The sequence below is a fragment of the Peromyscus californicus genome, unplaced genomic scaffold (assembly GCF_007827085.1).
Source record: "Peromyscus californicus insignis strain IS unplaced genomic scaffold, ASM782708v3 Scaffold_3__1_contigs__length_106647218, whole genome shotgun sequence".
Taxonomy (NCBI): Eukaryota; Metazoa; Chordata; class Mammalia; order Rodentia; family Cricetidae; genus Peromyscus; species Peromyscus californicus.
In genome coordinates this window covers 76,983,042-77,008,549 of record NW_026294551.1, presented here as the reverse complement: position 1 = coordinate 77,008,549, position 25,508 = coordinate 76,983,042, and the positions used below count along the sequence as shown (strand labels likewise).

Sequence of the window (25,508 nt, the reverse complement as noted above, 5' to 3'; positions counted from 1 at the left end):
CACATATGATCTTGGTTGACTTGGTATCAGGTTACTGTAAGAATCTGCCTGCTTGGCCAGTTCTTCCTGGCCTCCTACTCTCAATTTTTAATTCTTTTTTTTAAAGATTTATTTATTTAATATGTATAGTGTTCTGCCTACATGCATGCCTATAGGCCAAAAGAGGGCACCAGATCTCATTACAGATGGTTGTGAACCACCATGTGGTTGCTGAGAATTGAACTCAGGACCTCTGGAAGAGCTGAACCATCTCCCCAGCTAAATTTTTAATTCTTAGGAAATTACATTTTTAAAATGTATTAGTGTGTGTGTGTGTGTGTGTGTGTGTGTGTGTGTGTGTGTGTGTATGTGTGTGTGCATATGCCACCATGGGTGTGTAGAGGACAACTTGATAGAGTTAGTTCTCTCCTTTTACCATGTGGGTCCTGGGTATCAAACTCAGGTCATCAGGCTTGGAGGTCAGTCCCTTAAGCACCATGCCAGCCCCTTCTGCTCTGAGTACCTAAGGATACATGCTCATTAAATAATGCAGCAAATCAGTGTCAGCAAATGGAATTTTCTCAGTCTGTGACAGGACTACTCATTTTCTTGTGAGAAGAGAGACCTCAGAGTGTGCTAATGCCCCCCCCCCCCCAGTGCATGTGGGGAGATGAGGACATAATACAGGACATTGAAAGAAGGTGGCCATCTTCTTTATTTATCTAATCCATTATTTTGGGATAGCACTCTTACCAAAGTAATGCAGATTTTAGCGCTGGTAAACTGAGCCTCCTGTAACAGTATGGAGGTGACTCTGGGGCTGAGACATGGGTAGAGGCTGCAGAGTTCTGAGGAACATGTTTATGAAGAGCCAAGAACACATTGAAGAATGCAGAAATGCAGACGTTAGGTGATCCACCAAGGGCTCAGTCAGAAAAGAGTGAGGTAAAAGTGTCTCAGTCTCAGAGACTGCTTATATCAGTGGCTTTCAACTTGGGGATCGAACGGCCCTTTCACAGGGATTATGTATCAGCTATCCTGCATATCAGATATTTACATTACAATTCATAACAGTAGCAAAATTACAGCTATGAAGTAGCAATGAAATAATTTTATGGTTGGGATCACAATGACATGAAAAACTGTATTAAAGAGTCACAGCATTAGGAAGGTTGAGGACCACTCACTGCCTTATATTGTAATGAACATAAGCTGATAGAAATACATATAAACATTAGCAGTGACTCAAGATGAGTGTGATGGATCCTTCCTGTAATCCTAGGACTCAGAAGCCTAAGGCAGAAGGATAGCCACAAGTTTAAAGCCAGCTTTCACTGTTTCCATCCATCCATGAATCAAATAAAAACCAAGGTAGTCCTGGTGAGGTCTTAGGAACCAGGGTTGGCGATCAGAAACACGTTACAAACTGTGCTCTAGTGTTCTTTGCAAAGTAGAAACTGCAAACAACAAACTTGGATATTGTGCTAGCCTTGTGTTGCTATAACAGAATACCTGCAATAACAACTAAAAGGAGGAAAACATTATTTGGGGCTCATGGTTATTTTGCATGGTCACTTGGTTGCATTGCACCGAGGTCTATAGCAAGACAGAGTTATGGTGGGAGTGTGGGGGTTATCACCTCCTCATAGCTAGCAAGCAGAGAAAGGTTGGGGTGAAGATAGCCTGCAAAGGCAGGCCCCCAGTGCCTTACTTCCTCTAAGCAGGACAGACCTCCCAATAGCCCATTCAGAAAGATGAGCCGATGATGTTAGCATCCCTATGATGTAATCACCTCTGGATGGTGCCAGACCTTACCCACACATACAAGGACCTTTGGTGAGGACACTTCCTGTACTCAACCCATAGCAGGTATGCACTTAGCTGTGGGGATACCTAGGTGAAGCACCCTGATTTCTCCACGGTGCTTAGTTAAATGCAAGAAAAAGACACGTGAATTGTAAACGGAACCTGAACTTGCTGGTCTAGCCCATTCTCAGCCTATTCATTGTAAATAATGAGGAGCATGGTGGAGGGAATTTGGAAGACTGTGTAGCTGGACAATCCCTCCATCTCTCTTGATTCCACACGTAACTAATGAGTCAGTATAGTAGCAGTTGGGAATATGGAAGAGATCATAGGAGTATAGCCAGGAAATGAAGAAAGGCTCTCAGTTACCTGCTTCTCCTTGAAGAAATGGGAAGAATGACCCTAAAGACATTTCGGAGTTGATGAGGACTTCCACTCCCACCACACTCCCAGGGCAAGGGTGTTTTTTAGGAGGCAGCAGTCCTCTTCTCCTCCTGTACCCATATTCTGGCTCTGCCAGAGAGCCCTGTGGTTGAAGGATGACCCTGCTGTGCCGGGTGACCTAGAGGGCAGATAATAAATTTGGCCTGGCTAAAGTGTTGGACTCCTTGGTACCTGCCATCTCCCATTCTTTCTTTTTTCTTTTTATTACCCCCTTTGAAATACTACCATTTGGAAGCTCATACCTTGTGAGCTTTTGCAGGCTCACAGCTGGAATTTTGCCTGAGGATGAGCCACACCCATCTCAGACATCCCTAAGTGAGATGCTGCGGAGAGGAGATTTTGGACTGTCAATCCACTTCAGAGTGAACTGACTTTGAGGGCTGCTGTGAGAGGGTGAATGGGTTTTTTGTTGTTGTTGTTTTGCATTGTGTGTGTATGTGTGTGTGTGTGTGTGTGTGTGTGTGTGTGTGTGTGTATGTGTGTGTGTGTGAAAGCGTGATTTTGGGGAATGAGAGGACAATATGTGATTAAATTGCCCCCACCCCCATATCTTGGAACCCTAGCCCTGGTGAGACTGTATGTGGAGATGGTGCACACAAGGAGGTAACAAGGTTAAATGCATCCATGAGGATGGCTCACACAGCAGTGGCATCCTGAGGAGAGGAAGGCGCCAGAGCTTGCTCTCTGTACATACAGAGAAGGGGCCAGGCCAGAGCTTGCTCTCTGTACATACAGAGAAGGGGCCAGGTGAAGACACGGTTGTTTACAAACAGGGAGAAGTTATCAGAATCTGACCCCGTGACACGTGAGGCTTGAAATTCCAGCTTCCAGGACTGTCAAACAATTCTTTTCTGCCTTAAATCAGTCGCAGCACCTGTTGCCTGGGTGAACACAAGAGCGACCCCCTATACCGCTATCTACGATTCCATCGGAGCAGACTGGGAGAACACATGCAGTTCCTGTCCACACCAACGGTTAAGAACTGCAGTTTTTATCCCCCCTCACAGTGAGCTACCCTTGCAGATATCCCGTCCACCCACCCACCATCTTCAGGAGTTCCCAGCCTGACATCTCTAGTTATGCTATCTGACTGGGGCCAGAGGTTTGGGGGAAGGAACAGACAAGTGTGAACACCAGACTCCGTGTCCAAAGCCTCCCCTTCAAATTGTGCTAAGCCATCTTAGACCACTTTCTGGTTATCGCTGTTTCTGTTCATCGTTCATCAAATAAGCATGTGGAATCAGGCTTTGTAACAGTGCAGATGTGGACCTGGGTGGAAAGCCTGATATTACCCGTGTGACCTTGGGCAAGGGACTTAGCTTTTGCAGGCCCCTCCCTCCACACACCTTTAATAACAGAGATAATGCTAATACCCTCCCATGATGGGGCTAATTGTCAGTGTTATTCTAGATAGTATCTCAAGTAGTCCAGGTTGGCCTCAAACTCACCAGGAAGCAAAGGGTAAGCTTGAACTTTTGATCCTCAGGCCTCCACCCGCTAAGTGCTAGGATTACAGTGGTGCACCACACCATTGGAATTATGAGGTGCTGGGGATGGAACCCAGGGCTTCGTGAGTGCTAGACAAACACTCTACGGGCTGAGATACATTCCTAGTTCACAGCGGACTCATTAAAAGATCATGTATCAGAGGCCCTACCACCTAGAGAATGTCAATAAAAGGACGTCCCAAGGGTTTGCTACTGTAATTTTCTTAGTGACAGTCATTATTCGCAGGTTCCGTCTTCCATTCCATCCCAAACCCTAAACCCTCACCATCCCAAATTCTGCTCCCTCCCGCTCCCCACCGAACAGCCCCTGGCTTCCCTCCTCCGCGGTAGTGTCTAGGCTGTTTCTTCGGCCTGGTGTTCAATTTCTGCTCTTCAGGGGCACAGACATCCTGTCCTCTGGGATGCAGGATCCACAACCACCCCTCCTCTCCACCCCTCCCCCCAGTCAGAAGGAATGGACTAAAGGCCCAGATTGGAGCACTGATAAGAAAACCACCCCTTTTAGCACTTATTTCTTTGCCTTGGAATTAACTCTTTCAGAGCCTGTCTCCCAGAGTGGCCAACCCTGGGTAGCAGGGTTGGAAAGAGTACCTTCAGTCACCCAAAGCACTTAGCACAAAGCAGGTCAGAGTAACTAGTCTCAGTGCAGCAAAAGGGTCTGGATTAACCCTTTCAACCCCAGCCCTGTATTCTCCCCAGGCCTCAAGCACGGTGGATTACTCTAGGGATTCGGACCATCCTTTCCCCTGGGTGCCCTTCACCTGAGTCAGCGGGGCTCCCAGGGGGCTTCGCTCGCTCCTCCCACTTCTGTCCCTCCAGCCACCCCACCCCACCCCCGCGTGGCGCCTCCCCTCCTCCATCTCCAGGAGCCCTGAGGGGCTGGGGCGGAGCGTCTGGGCAGCGAACTAGGAGGCTTTTAGGCCAGCGATTGCTTGAAAAGCGCCGCCGCCGCTTAGGCCCGGGGCAGGCAATGGCAGGGGACGTGTGATCTCGGACAGTGAGAGGGCCACTGCTATCATGCCCGGGCGCGCGGGCGCCGCCCGGTTCTGCTTGCTGGCTCTCGCTCTGCAGCTACACTGGCCGCTGGCGGCGTGCGAGCCGGGACAGACTACAAGTAAGTGGCAGCGCACAGCAGGGTCGTGGGGTGGCTGGGGTGGGTGGCCTGGGGGTCTGGGAGTCGCTCTTGCAGGCCTGGAGCTCCGTGACCGCTATCCCTGCTAGCTCTGCTACTCCCCGGGGCGTGAGTGCCGCTACTAGGAGCCCAGGCTTTGTTCTCATGCGGTGAGCCAAGGGAGGTAGTGGATCGGCTGCGCGCACTGAGCAATCAGAAAGCAGTGGGTCCTCTCGCTGCTTGCCTTCCTCTCTCCATCTCCTTTCCCTGTTTTCCTACTTTGGGCTTCTCTTTCCGCTGCTCTCCCCGTTTTTGCTGTTTTCTCACGGTTGATCATCTCTGCTCCGCCTCTCTCTCATCGCTGTTTTGCGCCTGCTGCTCTCGCAACCCCGGAGCATCCCCAGAGGAGCACCCCAAGCATCCTATGCACAATGGGTGGGGGAGCCACTCCCTGGGATCTTGCTGGGAGTCAAATGCATGGCAGTGGGGTAGAAAATCAAAGGCTTCCAAGAGATCAGGGTAGGGTAGTTTACTGGGTATCTCTGGTTGTACACTTCGCATCCTTACGTTGGCAGCGACCCTAATCTTAGACCATCAAAGGGCCATGCACACCCATTACGCTGATCGTAAGCTGAAGTTCACTACCGAGAAAGCAGATATGTATAGGTACAGCCCATATTGAAAACCTCCTGACACTGGAAACAAGGACTCTCATTCCACCTCACCCAACGCCCGCCTCCCCTTGGCCTCAGTTTCCCCATCTGTGCAGAAAGGGGGATGGGCCCCGCGCTTCCAGTTTGGAAGCTGGAAAATGTCTGTTTCTCACAACTGTTTTCCCAGACACCACTCCCTCCCGGGCCCCATCCCTCAGAGGCTCTCCTAGGATTTCGCGGAAGAGAGGGTCCCGGAGGGGCAATGCCTGGCTTCTGTCATTCTGACCCGGGAGAGCTTAGCTTTAGCTCTGCAGCAGCTGGAGAGCTGGGCTGACTCCAGAGGGGGTGCTTGCTGTATCAACCGTCAGCGTTTTCAAATCAGGCTAGTGACGCCCTGTACCGGCTGGGCAGGCTGCATCCCCCCAATTCCCCCCCCCCCACCCCGCCCCAGAGCCTGACGCAAGGGTCCGCCTCACCCCCACCCTGTACTCCAGTCGGCAGAGGAAGCCTTTTTTCAAAGCTCTTATACCAAAAGGGAAACTGAGGCACAAGGGGCTTCACAAAGGAAGGAGGAGGGTCTTCCTTTTGTTGGAGCTTGGGGTTCCGTGAGAAAGAGGGAGCCAGGTACCGTTCGTTAGTCTGATTTTCCAGTCTAACATGTAAGCAGAAGGGCAAGGAAATCAAGCTTCACTGGATCCCGAGCCACAGAAACCATTCAGGCAGAGTCGCTGTAGATCTGGGAAGAAATAAAAATCTACGGAGTAGTAAAATGACTTATGATCCCCAAATGAGCAGTTGCTATTAATATTTTGCTTTCCCTCTTTCCTGGTTTCCTATGACTATATACAGATGAATTTGGACACAACACACACACACACACACACACACACACACACACACACACACACACACACACACACTTTAAAGGTACTTCCCAAATCATGACGTTTTCCAAAACTATGGTTTTAATGACTGTAAGTTCTACCAAGGGACCACAGACATATAATTTCCCCAAAGTTAAACTCCTGGCTCTCAGACAAACTCAACAAAGATTTTCCTCCCACTTATGACTTTCTCTCTGAGGTGGCAGAAGCAGTTGCTAAAGCTGGTTAAGAATCATTAGCAGAACCCTAGAGATAAGGGAGTTGATGTGGTGGAGTCCCGCGGATGAGACAGAGTCAGGTAATTGTTGCTTATCTCTTCACTATCCTGAAGTCGCTTGCATCTTCGCCCAACACAGGCCCACAGTTAATGTTAGAGTTCACCGAGTGCAGGCCTTCCATCACAAGCAAACAGAGCTAGAGATAACCTTCTCTTAGCCTCGTCGCCCATCCTTTTGTTAGACAGTGCTCCAGAGCTGATGCTGGAAAGACATCCCACGTGGGTCTTGCCTTATTTCCAAGTTATAAGCCACTCTTCGTATGCTGCATTGTGTTCTTAAACTGTACTGTTTCTTTAGACTTGAGACTGCTTTCAGTCCTGTTGATGATCCTGAGACCTTTAGACATTCTCTTAGACACCACACAGCTCCTTTTGTCTAAGAGTCTAGATTTATATAGGATTAATAATTCAGAAGGTACTGAATATATGTGTGAATGTATCTATCCCTTCTGATTTGTACCAGCGTAAACGAAACCAGGGAGTTTTTTTTTTTTTTTTTTTTAGGATGTATTTTGATTGCAAATATCACATCAGTCTTTTGAAAAGGAATTTAATCAATGGTCATCCCACCACTACTCCAGCCATCTTTAAATTTTCTTCCCTGAGACAGGATGCTGTGTTGCCCGAGGTGGTCTTAGAGCTCACGATAGCCAAGGATGGCCTCTTGCTGGGATTACACATGTCACAATATCCAGCGCAGCTATCTTTTATATCAGTCATGTGATGGATGTGGTTGGATTAGAAGGAACAGAACATGGGAGGGCTCAACTACATCCCTGGGAGTCTTTGGATTTGCCCCATTTCAGAGATTTAATTTGCTCAGGAACCGGGAAATTCTCGATCAGTGTTGTGGTCTCCCATTCTTGGACTTGGCTCTCCTGTGGGTTCTGCCTCTTTTCTTGGGAACTCACTGGTGGCCTCCAAGGGTGCTGAGAAGGGGGAACTAGGTGTGGGAAGGTTTGGAGACTAGGGAGTGAACCACAGCTGCAAACTTGCCAGTAAGCTGGTCCAGTCAAGGTTAATGGTTTGCAAGTGAATGCTCATGGTTTGCAGGTTGGGACCCACTCACCTTTACTCTTACATGTGGCCCTGTAAGACCTCCCAGGGAGGTGACTGTCATCTCCAAAGAGAAAATTAAATCTCAGTGGTAACCAACATGAGCGCAACCCTCTGATTATACCCAGAATTCCACCCCTTCATCACTCCCCGCGACGCTATGCCAGTCGGAGCCTTCCACATCTCTCACTGGGGCTCCTGTGTGCCTCTATCCATCCTGCCTTCCAGCTTCTACTCGGTCCCTATTCCCCTCCCCCACTCTCCACCCAGCAGGGAGAGTCATCTTTGAAAACAAAACTACTACAGATCATATTGCTCTTGTGTTTTGAGGCATCCAGAACCTTCTGAGTCTATTTATGATAAAATCCAGCCCCTCTTCACGCCTTTGTGTTATTACAGCCGCAGCTGTCTGGCTTAGCACGATTTACGAGACCATCTCCCCTTCCTTGCTTGGCATATTTACCAATGTCCTCTGACTTACTGGACTATTTCCCCTTCCTGCTAGTTCCTTTTCGAGGTCCAGCCCATTTTGGCACTTGTCACTCTTTGCTCTTTCCCTAGTGTTTTGCACCACAGTCTTTCCTTTGGTTCCTGGGGTCTCAATTAAACACCACCAGTACTGACCATCCTGTTTCAAACAGGCCCCCTGCTAGGTGTCGTGATCTGATTTTTCTCCAAGGCAGTTACCATCACCTCAGAATATCTGTTCATTTCCTGTCTCCTGGCAAGGACACAGACCTTGTTTGCCTATCTTTATCACTTTGTCACCCAGACGCAGTAGATCCCAGCAGGTCTTCTGATACCCCTGGGCGGAGCACTTTCCAGGCAGCAGTGATTGCCTGAGAAGTGGTATGGAGCTGTACTTGGGCTCTGGAGCAATATACCTGCTCCTGAGTGCCTGGGGTGTGGAGGTCTGGGATTCTTATGGTTGTGCTGTCTTGTGTTGGCAGGAGGAAGTCAAGAAGGCCCCCAGCTACAGCATGAACTTGTAATACCTCAGTGGCAGACTTCAGAAAGCCCGGGGAGAGGAAAGGTAAGACTCCAAAACACTTCTGTTGGAGAAGCATGACAATTCTCTTACTGAGATGTGGGGCCACCCAGGTATCACCATGGCTTCCGCTTCTGGCCCTAACCTTACACTGTGCCAGTTTGGGATATCTTAGCAGCGACTTTCCTTCACTTTATGGCAAACTTGTAGACCATTCCCAAGCCCTTTTCATTGAGAAAATGAAAACTCACAGTAACACCAACACAGACTGGGGCTGGAGAGATGGCTCAGCAGTTAAGATCACTTTTTGTTCTTGTAGGGGACTGGGGTTCAGTTTCCACCACCCACACGGTGGGTCACAACCATTTGTAAGTCCAGTTCCAGGGGATCTAAAGGCTTCTGGCCCCTGAGAGGGTACCCGGCAGGCACATGGTGTTCATATATATATAATATATATATTATATATATATATACATACACACACATACACACACACATATATATGCAGGCAAAACACTCATGTACACACGCAAAAAACAAATCTTTAAAAACTACTGACACAGATTAAGTGCAAGACTTTGTCACAGATCTTGATTGGAATTTCTGTTTTGTTTATTTTTGTCTGTTTGTTTTCTGAGGCAGGCTCTCCTGCAGCCCAGGTCACCGTCTAACGCACTATGTAACCAAGAATGACTTCGAACTCCTGCCTCCATCTCCTGCTTCTAGGATCCCAGGCATACACTAGTTCCCTTCTGAGACCAACTCGGTTGTAGTTTGCAACCTATAGTCCCCTACTTCCTGCTTCCATTTCTCGAATGCTGAGATTACAGGTGTGTGACACTCAGCTAATTTAGTAAGAGGCAAGATAGGGAGCTCAGATTAGGTCATGTATCTTAAAAAAATCCTACAGGTTCCTTGAGCCAGAACACGACTAGCAAAATGCACAGGTGTTATCAAGGGGATTGGAACATGGCCAAGAACGGTAGGCGTTCTTGGTTCTAGTTCTAAATGACTAGAAAGGGAAATCCAATTGTTGCGTGACAGTTACCTGTTCCGGGATCTTCTACTTTACAAATGACTTGCACTTCCTCATTCATAAAATCAGTTTTAGTGGGAATAAAGAGGAACAGAGTTGTGGAAAAGGGCCGACTTATTCTTTTTTGGCAGAGTCTTGCTACATACCCTATTCTGGCCTCTAATTTGAGACTGTCCTGCGTCACCTTCCCAGTACAAGGATTACAGGAATACACTACCATGCCCAGTTTGAAGGACTGGTTTCTGTGGTCTCTGAGGGGGCCAAATGGCCTGTAATTTATTGGGCAATAGATAGGAACAAGATTAAAGCTGGGGAAAGACGTGTCAGGGCAGACTTCAGACAATTGTGGCCCTGGAATCTGGAAAGATAAACAGATGCGAAATGCCTAGAATTCGTTGAGTTACTGCAGAGTCATACAGACGTGTCCCCAGTTCACCAGCTTGGGCACAGTAAGGCAACTTACAGAGAAATTTCAGGAGAATAAAAGTAGGGGACATTTTATCCTCAAAGCAAAGAAAAAAAATGCATGAGCTCATTCCATCCTAAGTAAGAAAGGCCCAAAATAGCCTCAGGAAAAGTTAGACAAATTAATAGAAGGCCATCCTCAGGCAGATTGTTCTTTTTAAATGTAAGGTTTTAGATATTTCATTCACCACCATTATTGCTGAAGAATGGATATGATACTTTTTATAGAGGCTCCTTTGTTCTCTCCAGATGTTGGATGCTGGGCATCCTCAGGAAGGGCCTGAGAAACAAAGTGGAGGACCAGATCCTGTCTTTGTTCCCAGCCATTGTCTGCCCAGAGCTTGGCTCATTGTATTCTGCGGGGATAGTCAGCCCAGTGCCTGGCACCATAAATATTTGTTGAATGAGAGAGAAGAAGAGGAAGAGAAGAGGAAAGAGAGAGTGTGTGTTAGTTCACTATGAGTCTAACTTGGATCTGGGTAATTCATGGATTTATTAGGCAGTACTTAAACACTGACTGTATATGGACTCTGATACAGATGTTTTAGGATGATGCATGTACACGGGACAGGCATCTCAGATGGTGTGGAGCTGCAGGGCTGTTTAATTTCACCCTAAACAGAGAGGACTTTTGGTCCTTCTTTCAGGGAAATACAAGCAGTGGGCACCTTCCAAAGCTTCCCAGAAGGTGTGCTGGTGTCCTTCTTCAGGCAGTAAAGGAGTTCCAGGAGGAATGCCGCCGTCTATAGTAGAGCTGGACAGGGAAGTGTCACAGAGCTGTGAAGTGCAGTTTCATTGTTTGGCTTAAGCTGTTCCCTGGAAACAGGGAACATCTGATCTTAAGCCTCCTGTCCGAGAACCCTCCAGAAGTCCAAGTATTTTTGGATTACCTACATAAAAATAAATATTAGTTCTCATGTGGCAGATTGTGTCTCTGTGTGAGGCACATGGTATCACTTGCCCTGTGCCAGCATTCTGTTTTTGGTGTGGGCTGTCACATGGGTAATGGCTTGCTGGAGTTCTGTTGTCATGTACTCAATGCCCGCTCGGGCTGTGTGTCCTTGATTCTCAGTGTGACTGGGTAGGGCTCTTACTCCAGAAGTCCCCAGGGCAATATCACAAATGGGCGGCAACCACAGTGGGCACTGGCTATGTGCTGAATCAGCACCGCAGAATCTGGGAAGTGAGTCTTTAGTGAAAATGTCTGGGCACCCTTCTGTCTCCCTGCTTCCTGGCTTTCAAACCCCCCCCCCCTTTTTTTAAAACATTTTTTTTTAATGTACGAGTGCTCTGTCTGCAGCTATGCCTACATGCCAGAAGAGGGCATCAGATCCCATTATAGGAGGTTGTGAGCCTCTATGTGGTTGCTGGGAATTGAACTCAGGACCTCTGGAAGAGCAGCCCGTGCTCTTAACTGCTGAACCATCTCTCCAGCCCCTCAAACCCTTCTTAAGATGAGGCAACAGGATTAATTAGGCATTGCACAAGGTACTTGATCATCAGAGGCCTTCGTGGTTTTAAAGTCCTGAGCCCAGATCACAGTTGGGAAGGAGAGGATCAGGAATTAAGAAAGGGAATGTGACTGGGCTGTGGGTGTGGCTCAGTCTGTATCGTGTTTGCTTAAAGTCCTGGGTTTCCTCTCCAATACACACACACACACACACACACACACACACATACACACACACACACACACACGCATGCACACACTCTTGTATACAGTACACACACACACACACACACACACACACACACACACACGCATGCACACACTCTTGTATACAGTACACACACACACACACACACACACACAGCAAAAATTTTAAAAAATGCAAGTGGTGTCGTTAGTTCCTTTCAGACAATCATATACTACTGAGTTACTTTAAACATTTAAAAATTATTTTTTTATTTTTTTATTTTTTGAGACAGGGTTTCTCTGTGTAGCTTTGCACCTGTCCTGGAACTCACTCTGTAGCCCAGGTTGGCCTTGAACTCACAGAGATCCGCCTGGCTCTGCCTCCCGAGTGCTGGGATTAAAGGCGCGTGGCACCACCGCCTGGCCATTTAAAAACTTTTGGTCCATATTGTCAAATTACTTTTCAGATGGTTGGTTTCAGTTCAAATTCTCAGTCATAGGGTCTGAGGGTGTCCATTATGATTTACAGTTTTAAATGGCCTTTGTTCCTTTTGATTTTGCTGAGGATATCCTATTTTTTTTATGTTGTTGTTTTTCTTCCTTTCTTTCTTTTTTTTGGGGGGAGGCCGTGGGGAGAGGAGGGAGTTTACCCATGATGTTCAGCCTGCTCTTCATGCTTGTTGGCCATTTGCATGTCTTAGGTGATCTGTGCTGGGTGTATAGTGTGTTTGGCCATTGGCAAATTGCTTATGTATGTTTAAAAAACATTTACTTCTGGACTTATAAAACCCTAATTTGTGGTGCTCTTTGTTGCCACCCCTGAGGTGATTGGAGCTTCCAAATTGAGGGCTCGCGTAAAATAAAAAAAAAATATGAAAGAACTCACTCTGTAGAATGTCCTTTGGTATATTTTGAGATGATAGCTAATGTGATGATATTGAGGGCTTCCTTTGAACTAGGCACTGTGATACATTATTTACAATCATTTTCTCATCTGGTCCTTAAGGATCCTTGTAAGGTTGGTTATTAGCACCCCACGTGAGGAAAGAGGAAGCAGAGGTGTCGAGGCTTGGTAACATGTCCAGGTACACACAACCACAGATGTCATCCTGCACAGTAATCATGGGTCTGACTCTCCAGGTACTGAGGGTCAGGTCTCCCTGTGTGGACCTTCACAGGACCACATGTACCTGCTCAGCTTTGAACCTCAGCTTGATTTTCTCTCCTTTGCTTCCTGGAGGAAAGCAGATGGGGAAGATTTGGGTTGTTTGGGGACTGAGGTCACTTCAAGCTGAGGCTGGAAAGGCTCATGACCTTTCCTCGCCCGGCTTCCGGAGGATCCCTGTGCTGGTACTGTGTCAGATCCGGTGCTGGGCCCTGGGAGCCTCGGTCCCTGCTTCCAGGAACTGACATCCTTTTATTGTTGTTTTTAGCATCCACTCACGGCGGAGCTCAGGGTCATGGCTGAAGGGCGAGAGCTGATCCTGGACCTGGAGAAAAATGAGTAAGTGGATTTCTCCCTTCTCCTGTCTGACACAAAACAGTCAACTCCCCAACTCCCCTGCAGTGCCATTCTGAGGCAGGTGTCACAGTATGAAAGGAAGAAGCTGAGTGGCATGGTCCCCAAGCTCGCCATCCTTGGTCTCTGTGGGGCATCCTGCCAAGAGAGAGCTCTTCCTTGGTCTCTTGACCGCTGGGAGATGGCTGGGCTGCTTCACATCCTGCTTGGATTTCCTTGGGCTGCATTTCCGGTGCTTCTTGGAGTTCACTGTGTGTGTGTGTGTGTGTGTGTGTGTGTGTGTGTGTAAGGGCGGGAAGGGACTGGAAGCAGCTGCCGACCCAGCTCCAGCCCAGTGTATGGCAGGAAGTGGAGGCGATTACAGGGAGACAGGGAGAAGCAGGAGCAGGCTGGGCAGGGATTTGGCACCTCTGACCCTGATTCTTTCATCTACCCAAGAATCTGCTGAGAAGGGCTTTGCCTGAAGCCTCCTGGCTTCCACGGGCCCAGCTTTTCCCTAACCTCATTCATGCTGGGCGGTGGCCTAGTTCAGAAATATCCCGTATTGATTTCCGGCCTAACTGTCTCGATTCATGGATGAAGGGGATGAATAGATGACACCGCCTGGCTGTGGCCATCGATTGATGGCCCATTCTTCCTTCAGCCCCAGTCTACCTGGCCCCCTAGAGCTCTTCGTACTTGGCCAGGGACTCTGATGGCCTTTATGATTTCCCCACGGATGGTCTGACCTGCAGCGTCCACATACACGCTGGAGATAAGGATGCTTGGTTTGGATAGCTGCCTGTCTGCTCTTGGCAGCCCCTGAAACACCCTGGAAGCTGATGAGTAATGAAAGTCTCGCTGCCAAGAAAGGGTTAGAGCAAGGCCTTCCCCGTCCAAAAGGGTGGGAATGGCTGCTTGTCTTGGGTGGAAAGGGAGAAGAAGGATTTATTCCAAATTTGGGCTCTTTGGACACTTGCAGAAAAGGATCACTGGAGTCCCCAGTGTGGTGAAAGGGTAACACACCCACTGGTACAGGGACAGGGTGTTTTGTGAGACTACTCTTGGGGAATTGTGAACAAAGATCTGCTTACCAGTGACAGAGCAAAGTAAGGATGCCACCAAAGTTCAACTTTGTGACCCAGTAATTTTTATAGCAACAGGATGAGGGGTTACCTACAGATACAGACGTGACTCAAAGGATTGCCGTCTCACCAAGGCCTGCCCGGCATGGGTAGCAGCAGCTCACGAAAGCTGGAAGCCTAGAGCTCACTGCATGGCTTGCAGGCAGCCAGGCAGCTCAGGTGGTCTGAGCCTCCTCCAGGGGGCTGGGCTGGGCCGAGCCTTGGGGAGGGAGGTAGTCCTTACTGCCTTATACAGTTGAGGAGGAGGGATCTAGTGATTCTGGTCATTTCCAGGGACTTCCTTGAAGCCTTGAGTGGTTTACTTCCTGAGTTTCATGAGCTTCCCAACAGAATGAGATGTTTTCACTCCCTCCAGAGCAGTGGTTCTCAACCTTCCTGATGCTAGCACCCTTTAATACAGTTCTTCATGTTGTGGTGACCCCCACCCACCGCCAATCATAAGATTATTTCGTTGCTACTTCATAACTGTAATTTTGCTGCTGTTATGAATCATAATATAAATATCTGGTGTGTGACCTCAAAGGGGGCCAGGACCCACAGGTTGAGAACCACAGCTTTACAGCAAGCACCATATGACTTAAAGAGCTGGGGTTTACCATGGAAGAAACTGCTACATAATGCAGGGCTCTCACTCTGCCCCCCTCTTCTCTCTGCCTCCGGGACACTGGCTTTCTGCACACCAGAAAGATGAGCATCACTGCCGTGTTGGCTCCTTTCCTCCTGAGCCAAACCCCGCGTTTTACTGGTTTGCCAGAATGTTTCCTTCCTTCCACTCCCTGGGACAGGCCTGGCTGGCTGGGTACCTGGTGTGGGAAGCTCCTCCTTGCTCAGGGCTTCTCTTTGATTCTGATGCTGTGATCCTACAAGAAAAGGCCCAGGGAGGGCTAGCTTGTGCTTGGCCTCTCTCGGGGATCTGCTTTGGTGCCTCACTGGCTCTGCCGAGTGGCCAACACTTCTTATGCCACCTGTGTCTGTCCTGTTTACCCCACGTGGGACTTGTTACCTTTAACCTTCCTCCGGCCAGCTGAATTGATGATCCGGTCAGGGGCAGATCCTTGGCTGGAGCAGCCAAGCAAGGACCCTCCGTCCTTGTCTTTTCCTTCTATGTTGGGTCTTCTGCAGAAGATCTGGGGAAGTTAGAACAGGAAGATGTTTTAGAGACTACGTACAGAACACTGCAGTCTCATGCACAGGTACAGCGTTGGCCTGAAGTCACTCAGCAAGTGTATGAGGAGGGTGAGTGGAAATCAGTTGTGTCCCTGGCTTCGATCTGGAGTTGTGATGTGTGGTCTAGGGCAGGCTGCTGAAATCTGGGAGGAGGGTAGTAATGGCCTCCTCATGCGGTTGGTTGTGAGGAATGGATGGCGTGGTCAAAGCATATAATGTGAGCACATGGAATTGTTAGGTATGGTGATTTTTTTAAAAATTACTTTTTAATTTCATTGTGTGTGTGCCCAAGTGAGTGCGTGTATGCTCAGAGGTCAGGGCTTTACCTCAGGTGTCGCTCCTCAGGAATGCTGCCTACCTTATTTTGAAACAAGATCTCTCATTGGCCTGGAGTTCACTCCAGTCAAGAGCCGCAGGGATCTGCCTGTCTCTCTTTATCTCCAGGATTACAAGTACCTGTCACCATACCTGGCTTTTTTACGTGAGTTCTCGGCTTGAACTGGGGAAGGCAAGGTTTCACTGAGCAGGCCCTGTTGTGGTTTTTCATGCCCCTACTGAAGTGCTAGGGATTCCTCAGAGCTGTACCCTGTTGTGTGTGCCTAGCCAGCAACTCCCAGTGAGGCCTGTGGGTCTAGATCTGGTGCCTGGTCTCCGTGAGCTCTGGAGGCTACAGACTGACCAGAATGGAAGCAGCCGAGCTGACCGCACCAGGTGTCCCTGGGGAAGGACTTCCCGCTATTTTCATCCAAATCGGGCTTGTTGTTTTTGCACACATGTTACCGAGCTGAATTGACTCCAACTGCACACAACTTCCTGGTGTGTTTATTTCCCCAAGCCCTCTCATTCACAGTGCCGGCAAGCCCAGATTCAAAACAGCTCTGGGCTGAGGAGATTTTTTTTTTTTTCTGAGTTTTCTAGTTACTGTGTTAACATTTCTTTCTTGCAGTGGTATCTAGGGAATCTAGGCCCTGTGCTCAGACACTTCCCAAGCTCTATCCCGTTACCCTCCTGGTAGATTCCTTTGCTCTTCCTATCTGCTGTCGCCTGCCATGTTCCGTTCACTGGTGTGTAGGTCCCCAGGCAGGTTGAGCTGTGGGGAAAAGAGTTCTGCCATCGTGGAGCTCTTGGTAGAGTGGGAGGGAAAACAGTAAGTGAATGGTTAGTGTACAGTGTGCCAGACGATAAGAACTGTATACAGGAAGCAAAACACTGGGGGCTCCGGAAGAGCCGGGGGTGGGAGGGAGCAGATGTTGATGAATGGTATTCAGGAATGACCTTGGGGAATTGGAGTGGAGACCTGAAGGGGTGAGATGGTATCAGGGAGAGAATAGTCAAGTTCAGAGGTCCTGTAGATGGTGAGGATTTCAGCATCCCTGTCCCACTTCCTTATGTCTGCTCATATGTTGGATTCTCTGGCCTCCCAGGAGGAGTCATGGGCAAGGGCTTCTGGGACAATGGCTAGAGGAAGGATATTGAAATTTGTTTTTCATCACTCTGAGGTGTCTGGCTTTTTCCCATCAAATCAAAGTCCTCGTGCTAATGCACAGCCCAAAATAGCAGTGAGCAGGCCTTTAATGGAATTCACACATGGAGAGAGCCTTGCCTAGAATGGTGAGGACGGAGGAGCCGGGGGAGGGGCCAGGAGATAGGACGTGGCAGGCAGCACTTTAGCAGAGTCAGCAGCCTGGGCATCATCTTCACCACTTTGAGGCAGCTCAGGATAAGTTGGTGCCATCCCTGTGACTGGTCCCAGATCCTTTTCTCTGGAGCACTGGCCAAAAAAAAAAAAAACAAAAAAGAAGTGACCCCTGTGAGAAAATGGGTACATGGCTTCCGGCTGGGTCTTGCATTCAGATGCTGGCTCTACCACTTAACAGCCTCCCGATGTCTTGAAGCCTCAGTCCCTTCACCCAACACTATAATCACAGTCCTGCGTCCCAGAGCCACGAGAAGGCTGAGATGCTGAGGTGGGCACAGAGGACCTAACCCAGGGTCTGCCTTGTGTTACACACTCAGTAAAGGACAACTGTTATCATTGCTCCGCTGTTGGCCAATTGCACAGCCAGAGCATGCTCATTGTAAAACACATAGCCGTGCCAAGGAAATAAAGCGGTGGAGGTTTGCTGCTCACAAGGAGAGCTCATTGCTGCCTGGTGGGGATTTTCTCGACCTTCCCTGTGCCTGTGAGAACATGGATCCTGTCACATGCAGTCACAGGGAAGCTGATACAGAGACTCCTAGTCTAGCTGGGAAGAAAATATAAGGAGATTAAAAAAATGTTTCTATTTATTTTTATTGTATGTGCATGGGTGTTTTGCCTGTTTGTATGCGCGAGCACCATGTGTATGTCCGGTGGTGTCAGATCTCCTGGAACTGAGTTACAGTTGTGAGCTGCCATGTGGGTGCTGAGATTTGAACCCTGGGTCCTCTGGAAGAGCAGCCGGTGCTTTTAAGCTCTGAGCCATGTTTCCAGTTCCAAGAAAGGAGATTTTACCATGTTAACTGTTCTGTACCGTTACATGCCTGACTGTCATGAAAATTATACCACCCTGTCTCGGGAAAGCATTATGGTGTTATTTATGATAATATCTAACATTTGCACTTTGTATAATTTGGGAACATTGCATAGTTGTTAGGAGGCGGTCGCGTGAGGCAGGCATCCATTCTGGTGAACATAGCCCTAAGTTCAGAGAGATGATGTGGAGTTGACAGACACACCCGCCCGCCCTCCTAAGCCTCAGCTTTCTCTTGTGTAAAATGGGATTTTTGTTTTGAGTTGGACTTCAAGAGTCTTCTTGTATTACCTATTTAAAAGACACTAAGTATGTGAAAATAGGAATTTCCTGCTTCAGGAGACTCCCGCTCCCCCTCACCCGGAGAGGGCAGTAGGATGATGAAAAACCATGTCACGAACCATGTCCTTGAAGTTGGGGTGAACTGTTAGCTTAGGACTCACCAGTTCAGGCCGCAGAAAGAGCAGGAGGGAATTACAGGCTGGAAATGACAGGCTGCTCTTCACAGCCTGTAATTTGGTGGCATGCGTCCATAATATTTTTTCTCTGTGACTTACCCCCTGTTTGAAGACTGCCATTTACCCAGGGGCTGTGTTTGACAAGTCTTATGTGCTGCACAAAACTTCTCTGGGGAGCTGTGGGCCCTAAGTCTCTGCCCTCTTGGTTACTGTTTCTGAGAGAGGGTCCACTGACCTGTTCAACCCAAGATGGAGTGAGCCAGTGGACCAAATCACTGTAGGACAAGGTCACCTTCAAGAGCAAATGAGAGGACTGGGGATGTAGCTCAGTTCACTGAGTGCTGGCCTAGCGTGCATGAGACGCTGGATTCCATTTCTAGCAGGATATCAATTGGCCATGGTGGTGCATGTCTGTAATCCCAACATCCCAGAGGAGGAGGAGGGAGGGCAGGCAGTTCAAGGCCATCTTGGCCTATGCTCTTGAGTTTGAGGACATCTGAGCTGTAGGAGACCCTGTTTCAAAAACAACCAAAACAAGCAAATGAGAAACCTTGGGCCAGCACAGGAGGACCTGTGGCCATGTCGCTTTCTCTGCTTGTCCCCTGAGCACACCTTGGGACTCTCCTCTCTTGAGTGTACCCTCCCACCTCGAGTCCAAATCACAGTGACATTTAGATTTGGTCTCAAGAAGAGAGTGGCAGTTGGGCAGTGGTAGTGCAGGCCTTTAATCCCAGCACTCCAGAGGCATGGATCTCTGTGAGTTCGAGGCCAGTCTGGTCTACAGAGCTAGTGCCAGGACAGCCAGCGCTGCATAGTGAAACCCTGTCTCAATCAATCAATCAATCAATCAATCAACATGACATCTTTTGATTTCAAGGGTACAAGGCTCATCAAAAACAATTGATATTTGTGTTATTTTATGCTGTCATTATTAATGCAGAACTTAGGCATTTAGAGCTTTGGGAGTTGAAATACCCATTATAGCTTTTGGCGGGTTAGAGTTTTAGGGGTCTTAATATCCACCCTGACTGTTGACAATAAGCTCTCTTCACAGTTCAGTTATTATAGGAAAGGAGATTGATTTTATTGTCCTGAAACTTTAGAGTCACTCTAGAAAATGAAGTCATTTGGCATTGTTTTGTTTTCCTGCTTCTTTTCTTCCTTCCTTTCTTTTTTTTTTTTTAAAAAAAAAAAAAAAGACTGGGTCTTACTCACTAGCCAGGATATCACCAAACTCATGGCAATCCTCTGGCCTCTACTTCCTAAGTAATGATACTACAAGTGTGAGCCACCCACAAGTGTGAGCCACCCGCCTCCCCAGCTTTCTCATTTTCTTCCTCTCCTCTTAGCCCCAGTTGGGTTGTTTAATGATAGAGGAACAGAGGAGTGGGCCAATCATCCGGCAGACAGAGGGCTTTCTTCAACAGATGATTTGAATTACTTACTCCCTCTCATCCCCACAGTTTTCTTCCATGGAGTTCTTGTAGAATTATTCAGCTAATTCAGACAAGAGCAAGCCAAGCATAGTGCTCCTGCCACCATACTCCATCCCGGCCTCTTCTCACACTGGGGCAGACTTTAACATCTTATCTAGAGGAGAGGACACCTCCCTTTGCCCCTCTCTGTTCAGAAATTTCATTGGTTGTTGGCAAGATCCAGTTTCCTGGGTCAAAGAGATGCTGGGAAAGGCTTAGCTGGTGTCTCAGTGCCCTTAGTAGACTGTGCTTTGCCGAGTTGCATTTAAATGAATCACAGACATATGGATTACATTTCACTTAAAATACACATGGCCCAAGAAATTAAAGGATATCATACTTTAACCAAGTATTTGGCAGATCTCAAGTATTCAAAATGTTTTTGCAAAGCCTGCGTGCAGCTGGGCTCCCGGTTCCCTGCAGTTAATCCTGTGAGACTTGGTGCCAAGGAAGCAGCTGGATGGATGGGTGGGGAGGACAGAATTTGATGAGAGCTGCCTGTGGGTATCTGAACATTTTTGCAGACTTTTTTTTTGGGTGGGAAATATGAAGAAAAGACACAGTCCTACTCCATCAAAGGCAATGAATGAACGCATGCATGCATATGAATTCTGAGTGCTGTGTTCGGTGCCTTGCCCTGGAATGACCTGGAAGTTCTGTTTGAGATGCAGTTTCCCTCTGCAGCCGGCAGACAGATTTGTTTCACTTTACAGTTGCCATGTTGTGCAGAAGCCCTGGCATTGTAGAACAAGTGGAATAGCAGAGTGTCTGATAGGATGTCTGTGCAAGTTGCATTCTCAACCACACTTGTGCATAAGCAGACTGTCTAGTCACCATGGACTGGAGGTTTATGTCTCTTTCACGTCCATGTATCGAAGTCCTAGCCCCTTAAGGTGATGTGTTAGGTATGGCTTGGTGAGGTGATTGGGTCAGGCAGTCTCTACATTTATAACACGAGTTAGGTGGCCTTCTAAGAGTCCCCAGAATGCTCTTGCTACATGAAGATGCAGCTAGAATGAGTATCTAGGAAGCAAAGAGGCTCTTGGCCAAAACCGACTATTCTAGAATCATGAGACATTAGTTTCTGTTGTTTATAAGCTGCATCATGAGACATTAGTTTCTGTTGTTTATAAGCTGCTCCGCTTGTGGTATTTTGTTACAGCAGCCTGAGAGGACTAAGGCAGCACCATTTCCAGTTACTGGAAACAATACCTTTTCAGGGTCCCGTGTTCAAAGTTGATCTCAAAGTATTAATAATAATTAGGAGTAGTCTTCTGAAAGCATGCAGCTACACAATTACCCAGAGTGTCAGGCAGCCTCCAAAATGGAAATGAACAAGGTGTGTGAAGGCTGAACCTCAGAGGCTCCGCCTTTAAGAAAGAGGCAGGGGGAGATTTGATCGCAGGCGGGAGATGATGATGTGACCATGTAGGCAGAGCATGGATGGAGTGATGTATGCGTAAGCCAAGGATCAGTGGCAACCACCTGTGCTGGAAGAGGCACATTTTCCTGGTGAAGCCTTGATTTTGGCACAGTAAAACTGATTTTAATCTTTTGGCCTCTAGAGCTTTGAAAAAGCAAGCTTCTGTGGTCTTAACCCACCAAACCCAGGAAACAAACATGACAGCATTTGCTTGTGGCTTAGAGATGCTATATTATATCTACTTAGTCCAGAAATGTAATCTACTTAGTCCAGTGTCTGGTACATGTCAAGTAGGTTTTCAGTATGTGTTAACTTTATTTTTAAATTATTTTGTGACTGTGTTTTAGTTGTATGAGTGTTTTCCCTGCATGTATGTCTGTGTACCGTGTGTATACCTGGTGCACATGGAGGTGGAAGAGGGGGTCAGATCCTCTGGAACTGGAGTTATAGATAGCTGTGTCCCGCCATGTGGGTTCGGGAATTGAACATGGATCCCCAGGAAGAGCAGCCAGTGCTCTTAACTGCTGTCACATCTCTCCAGTCTCCTGTGTTAATTAAAAAATTTTAAAAAAAATTCCTCTCTCTCTCTCTCTCTCTCTCTCTCTCTCTCTCTCTCTCTCTCTCTCTCTCGTGTGTGTGTGTGTGTGTGTGTGTGTGTGTGTGTGTGTGTGTTACTGGGAATTGAACTTAGAGCTTCACATGCCAGGCTAGTGTTCTGCCACTAAGCTGTACTTTTTTTTTTACTTTTTATTTTGAGACCGGGTTTGGTACTAAGTTGTCCAGAACGTCCTTGATTGACTGATGCTCCTGCATCAGCCTCTAGTGGGGCTTCCAGGCCTGTGTCTACCGATTACTTCTAGAACAGACTTTCTGAGACTCTTGGATGATGCAAGGCATTACCAGCGAGAAAGTGACAGGAAGAAAACATGTTGAGAAACCTGTGCGGTTGTTGCTTATCAATCTTACCTAAGTTCCGTGACAACCTCTCTGCCGGTCACTCTGCTAGAGAACTTAGGGATGAGGATAGCTAGGGATAATCACTACAATGTGGCAGATGCCCACATAACAGGCCCACACCGCAGCCCTGACATGGCTGGTTAATGTCATCACCACAGTCACTGTATGAGGTATAGGGACCTGTGTTAGTCTCCTTGCAAAATGGGTCCCTGAAACATTGTAATTTTTCAGGGTCACCTTGGTGGGGTGAGAGGCAAAGAGATTGATGTGAGCCAAAGTCCAAGTTGGTCTAAATCAGTCAGTCAGTCAGTCAGCCAGTCAGTCTGTCTGCCTGCCTGTCTACCTGCCCGTCTGCCTGTCTGTCTCTCTTTCATTCTCTCTGTGTGTACAGATAACATGTTTGTGCACATTCATGGGGTGCATGTAGAAGCCACAGGTCAGCCATGGGTGTTGTTCTTCTGGAGCTGTCCATCTCGTTTTTTGGAGGCAACGCCTGTGTTCGAGAGCTCACCAAGTAGGCCAGGCTGGCCAGAGAGCTCCAGGGATCCACCTGTCTCCACTTCCCAGTACAGGGATTGCAAACTTGTGCTCCCCGCCCCTGCATGTCTGTTAAAAGCCTGGTTTCTGGGGACTGAACTCAGGTCTTCACGCTTGTCCAGCAAGCCCTTTACTGACTACACTATCACCTCCACCCCATAATCCAAGCCTCTTAATGAAGGGATTATTTTGCCTTCCTTGCCTCGGTATGCTTTGAACTCTTCTTGGTTAATATGAGCACAGCTCTTTTCCCATGTCTTTCCCTTGTCCTTCTTAGTTACTATTCCTCTGCTGTGATGAAACACCATGACTGAGGCAACTTACAAAAGGAGGCATTTAATTGGAAGCTTGCTTACAGCTTCAGAGGGAGGGTTAGTCCACAGTCACCATGGCGGGGGTTTGAGTAGGCAGGTGGGCAGGCAATGACATTGGAGCAGTAGCTGGGAGCTCTCACCTGATCCCCAGACAGCAGGCTGAAAGAGTGAGCCAGAGCAACACAGGGCCTGGTGTGGGCTTTGGAAACCTCACCGCTCACCCCAGTGATAGACACACTTCCTCCACAAGGCCACATCTCCTAATCCTTTCCCTATAGTTCAGCTAACTGGAGACCAAACATTCAAATACATGAGCCTGTGGTGAGCATTCCCATCCAAAACACCATGCCTTCTGTCTTCTCAAACCCTGATTAGAATTAGAATGCCGGTGTAATGTAATGGGGGTAATCCAGGCTGGCATGGACCAGAGCCTGGCTCCTTCCATTCTCTAAAGATGTGTGCTGGTTAGTGTTGTCAGCTTGACTGAGTCTAGAGTCACCTAAGAGACAGGGCTCTGAGCATATGCGGAATTATATTGATTGTATTGAGGTGGAAAGGCCCACCCACCATGGGTGGCACCATTCCCTGGGAACTGGGTTAGTAGAGGAAGAGCTGAGTGGTGGCATGCATTCATTGCTCTTGGTTTTCTTGTGATGGGGACAATTTATTGTTTTTGTCTCCAGTTTATTTTCTTGAATGTGATGTGACCAGTGGCCTCAAGCTCCCCATGCCTTGGTTTCCCTACTACGATGGGTGTACCCTTGCACTGTGAGCTGGAATAAAATCTTTTCTCCCTTCAGTTGCTTTTCCAAGGGTATTTTTTTTTTTAATCAGAGAAACAGGAAGAGATGTTAAGACATGGTGTAAGCTTTGCCAAGTCCCCTAACCTTTGCAAGTCTCATGTTCCTTATCCATAGTGTAGAGCTAACAGTGGTGATCATGCATAGAATTCAGTAACATGATGGACCTTAAGGAGCTTTCAGTGGCTGGCGCACTGTGGGAGAGCAATAAATAGCCGCTATTGTTTGTATTTTGCAGGGTCAGAAAAACAGTGAAGAATGATGTAAGAGGGAATTCCCCAGAGTTGACTCCCAAATGTAACAAGAAGAGTTGACCTTAAAACCCACTGCCCCAGGGAGGAAACTCATTTCTGCTCTCCAGCCATGCCCAGTTTGACCTAACTGTATCTCAAACATGCAGTGTAACAGCCATGTCCTGTGTGGGCCCAACTGTACCTTTTTCTGGGCCTGTAGAGTCAGTTTGGGCAGGACCTCATGGTGAGGCCTGAACCTGCCTGATAAGGCAGTTGGGATCGGCTTTCCAGTTCCGGCTCTGTCTCTTTCCTGGGCCTGCAGCCAGGGCTGCCTGCATAGCCAGGAAGGATGTGCACCTCGTCTTTTGTCTACAGCTTATTTCTTCTGGCTGCCCTTCATTGGGAGCCAGGGAAAAATCAATAGGAGGAAGCTGTCCACTGCCCGGTGGTGGCCTCACAAGGACCCTTGCTGAGTTAGGGAAACTGAGCATTTGGAAGAAGTTGGAGACGTTATAGACTGTGAGGATCCCTTTATCGCCAGGCTGTCGGCCGTAAGAGAACAACAGCCCAGGGAGTGATCTCTTACCATGAACTTCATGTATCTCATAGATTTGTTACCTCTGTTTATTTACCCAAATGGAGTCCTACCGGGCCCTTGATTTTATGACCTATTTTATTTCACTTGGAAATACAACATGGGCATTATTAATGTTATTTTCAGGCCAAAACTATGTAAATATTAAAGTTATAGGGTTTTTAAAAAAATGAGATCATATTTAATATATGATTGTGTACTTTAAATTATCTGTTGTGCTAACTAGTTTTTTGTTAACTTAGTAAAAACTAGAGTTACTCAGGAAGGGGGAAACCTTCCTTGAGGAATTACCTCCATCAGATTGGCCTATGGAGCATTTTATTGATTAATAATCGATGTGAGAGGATCCAGCCCACTATGGGCGGTGCCACCCCTGGTAGGTGGTCCTGGGTTGTATCAGAAAGCAAACTGAGCAAGCCGTGAAGAGCAAGTCAGTGAGCAACTTTCCCCTGTGGACTATGCTTCAGTTCTTGCCTCTACATTTCTGTTCCTTCCTTGACTTCCCTTCACAGTGGACTGTAAGTGTAAGCTGAAATAAACCCTTTCTTTC

At 47.8% G+C, this 25,508-nt stretch overlaps 1 protein-coding gene across 1 annotated transcript in view; it reads left to right on the top strand.

The window, feature by feature from the left end:
- Positions 1 to 4,589: 4,589 nt before the first annotated feature.
- The window catches only part of Adam19 (ADAM metallopeptidase domain 19), an 87,184-nt gene continuing 66,265 nt past the window's right edge, over positions 4,590 to 25,508 (top strand). Inside the window, exons 1-3 of the mRNA XM_052758358.1 lie at positions 4,590 to 4,851; positions 8,669 to 8,751; positions 13,277 to 13,347. Of these exons, the coding sequence (XP_052614318.1) occupies positions 4,755 to 4,851; positions 8,669 to 8,751; positions 13,277 to 13,347 (251 nt within the window). The 5' untranslated portion in view covers positions 4,590 to 4,754. The remainder of the gene's footprint in view (positions 4,852 to 8,668; positions 8,752 to 13,276; positions 13,348 to 25,508) is intronic.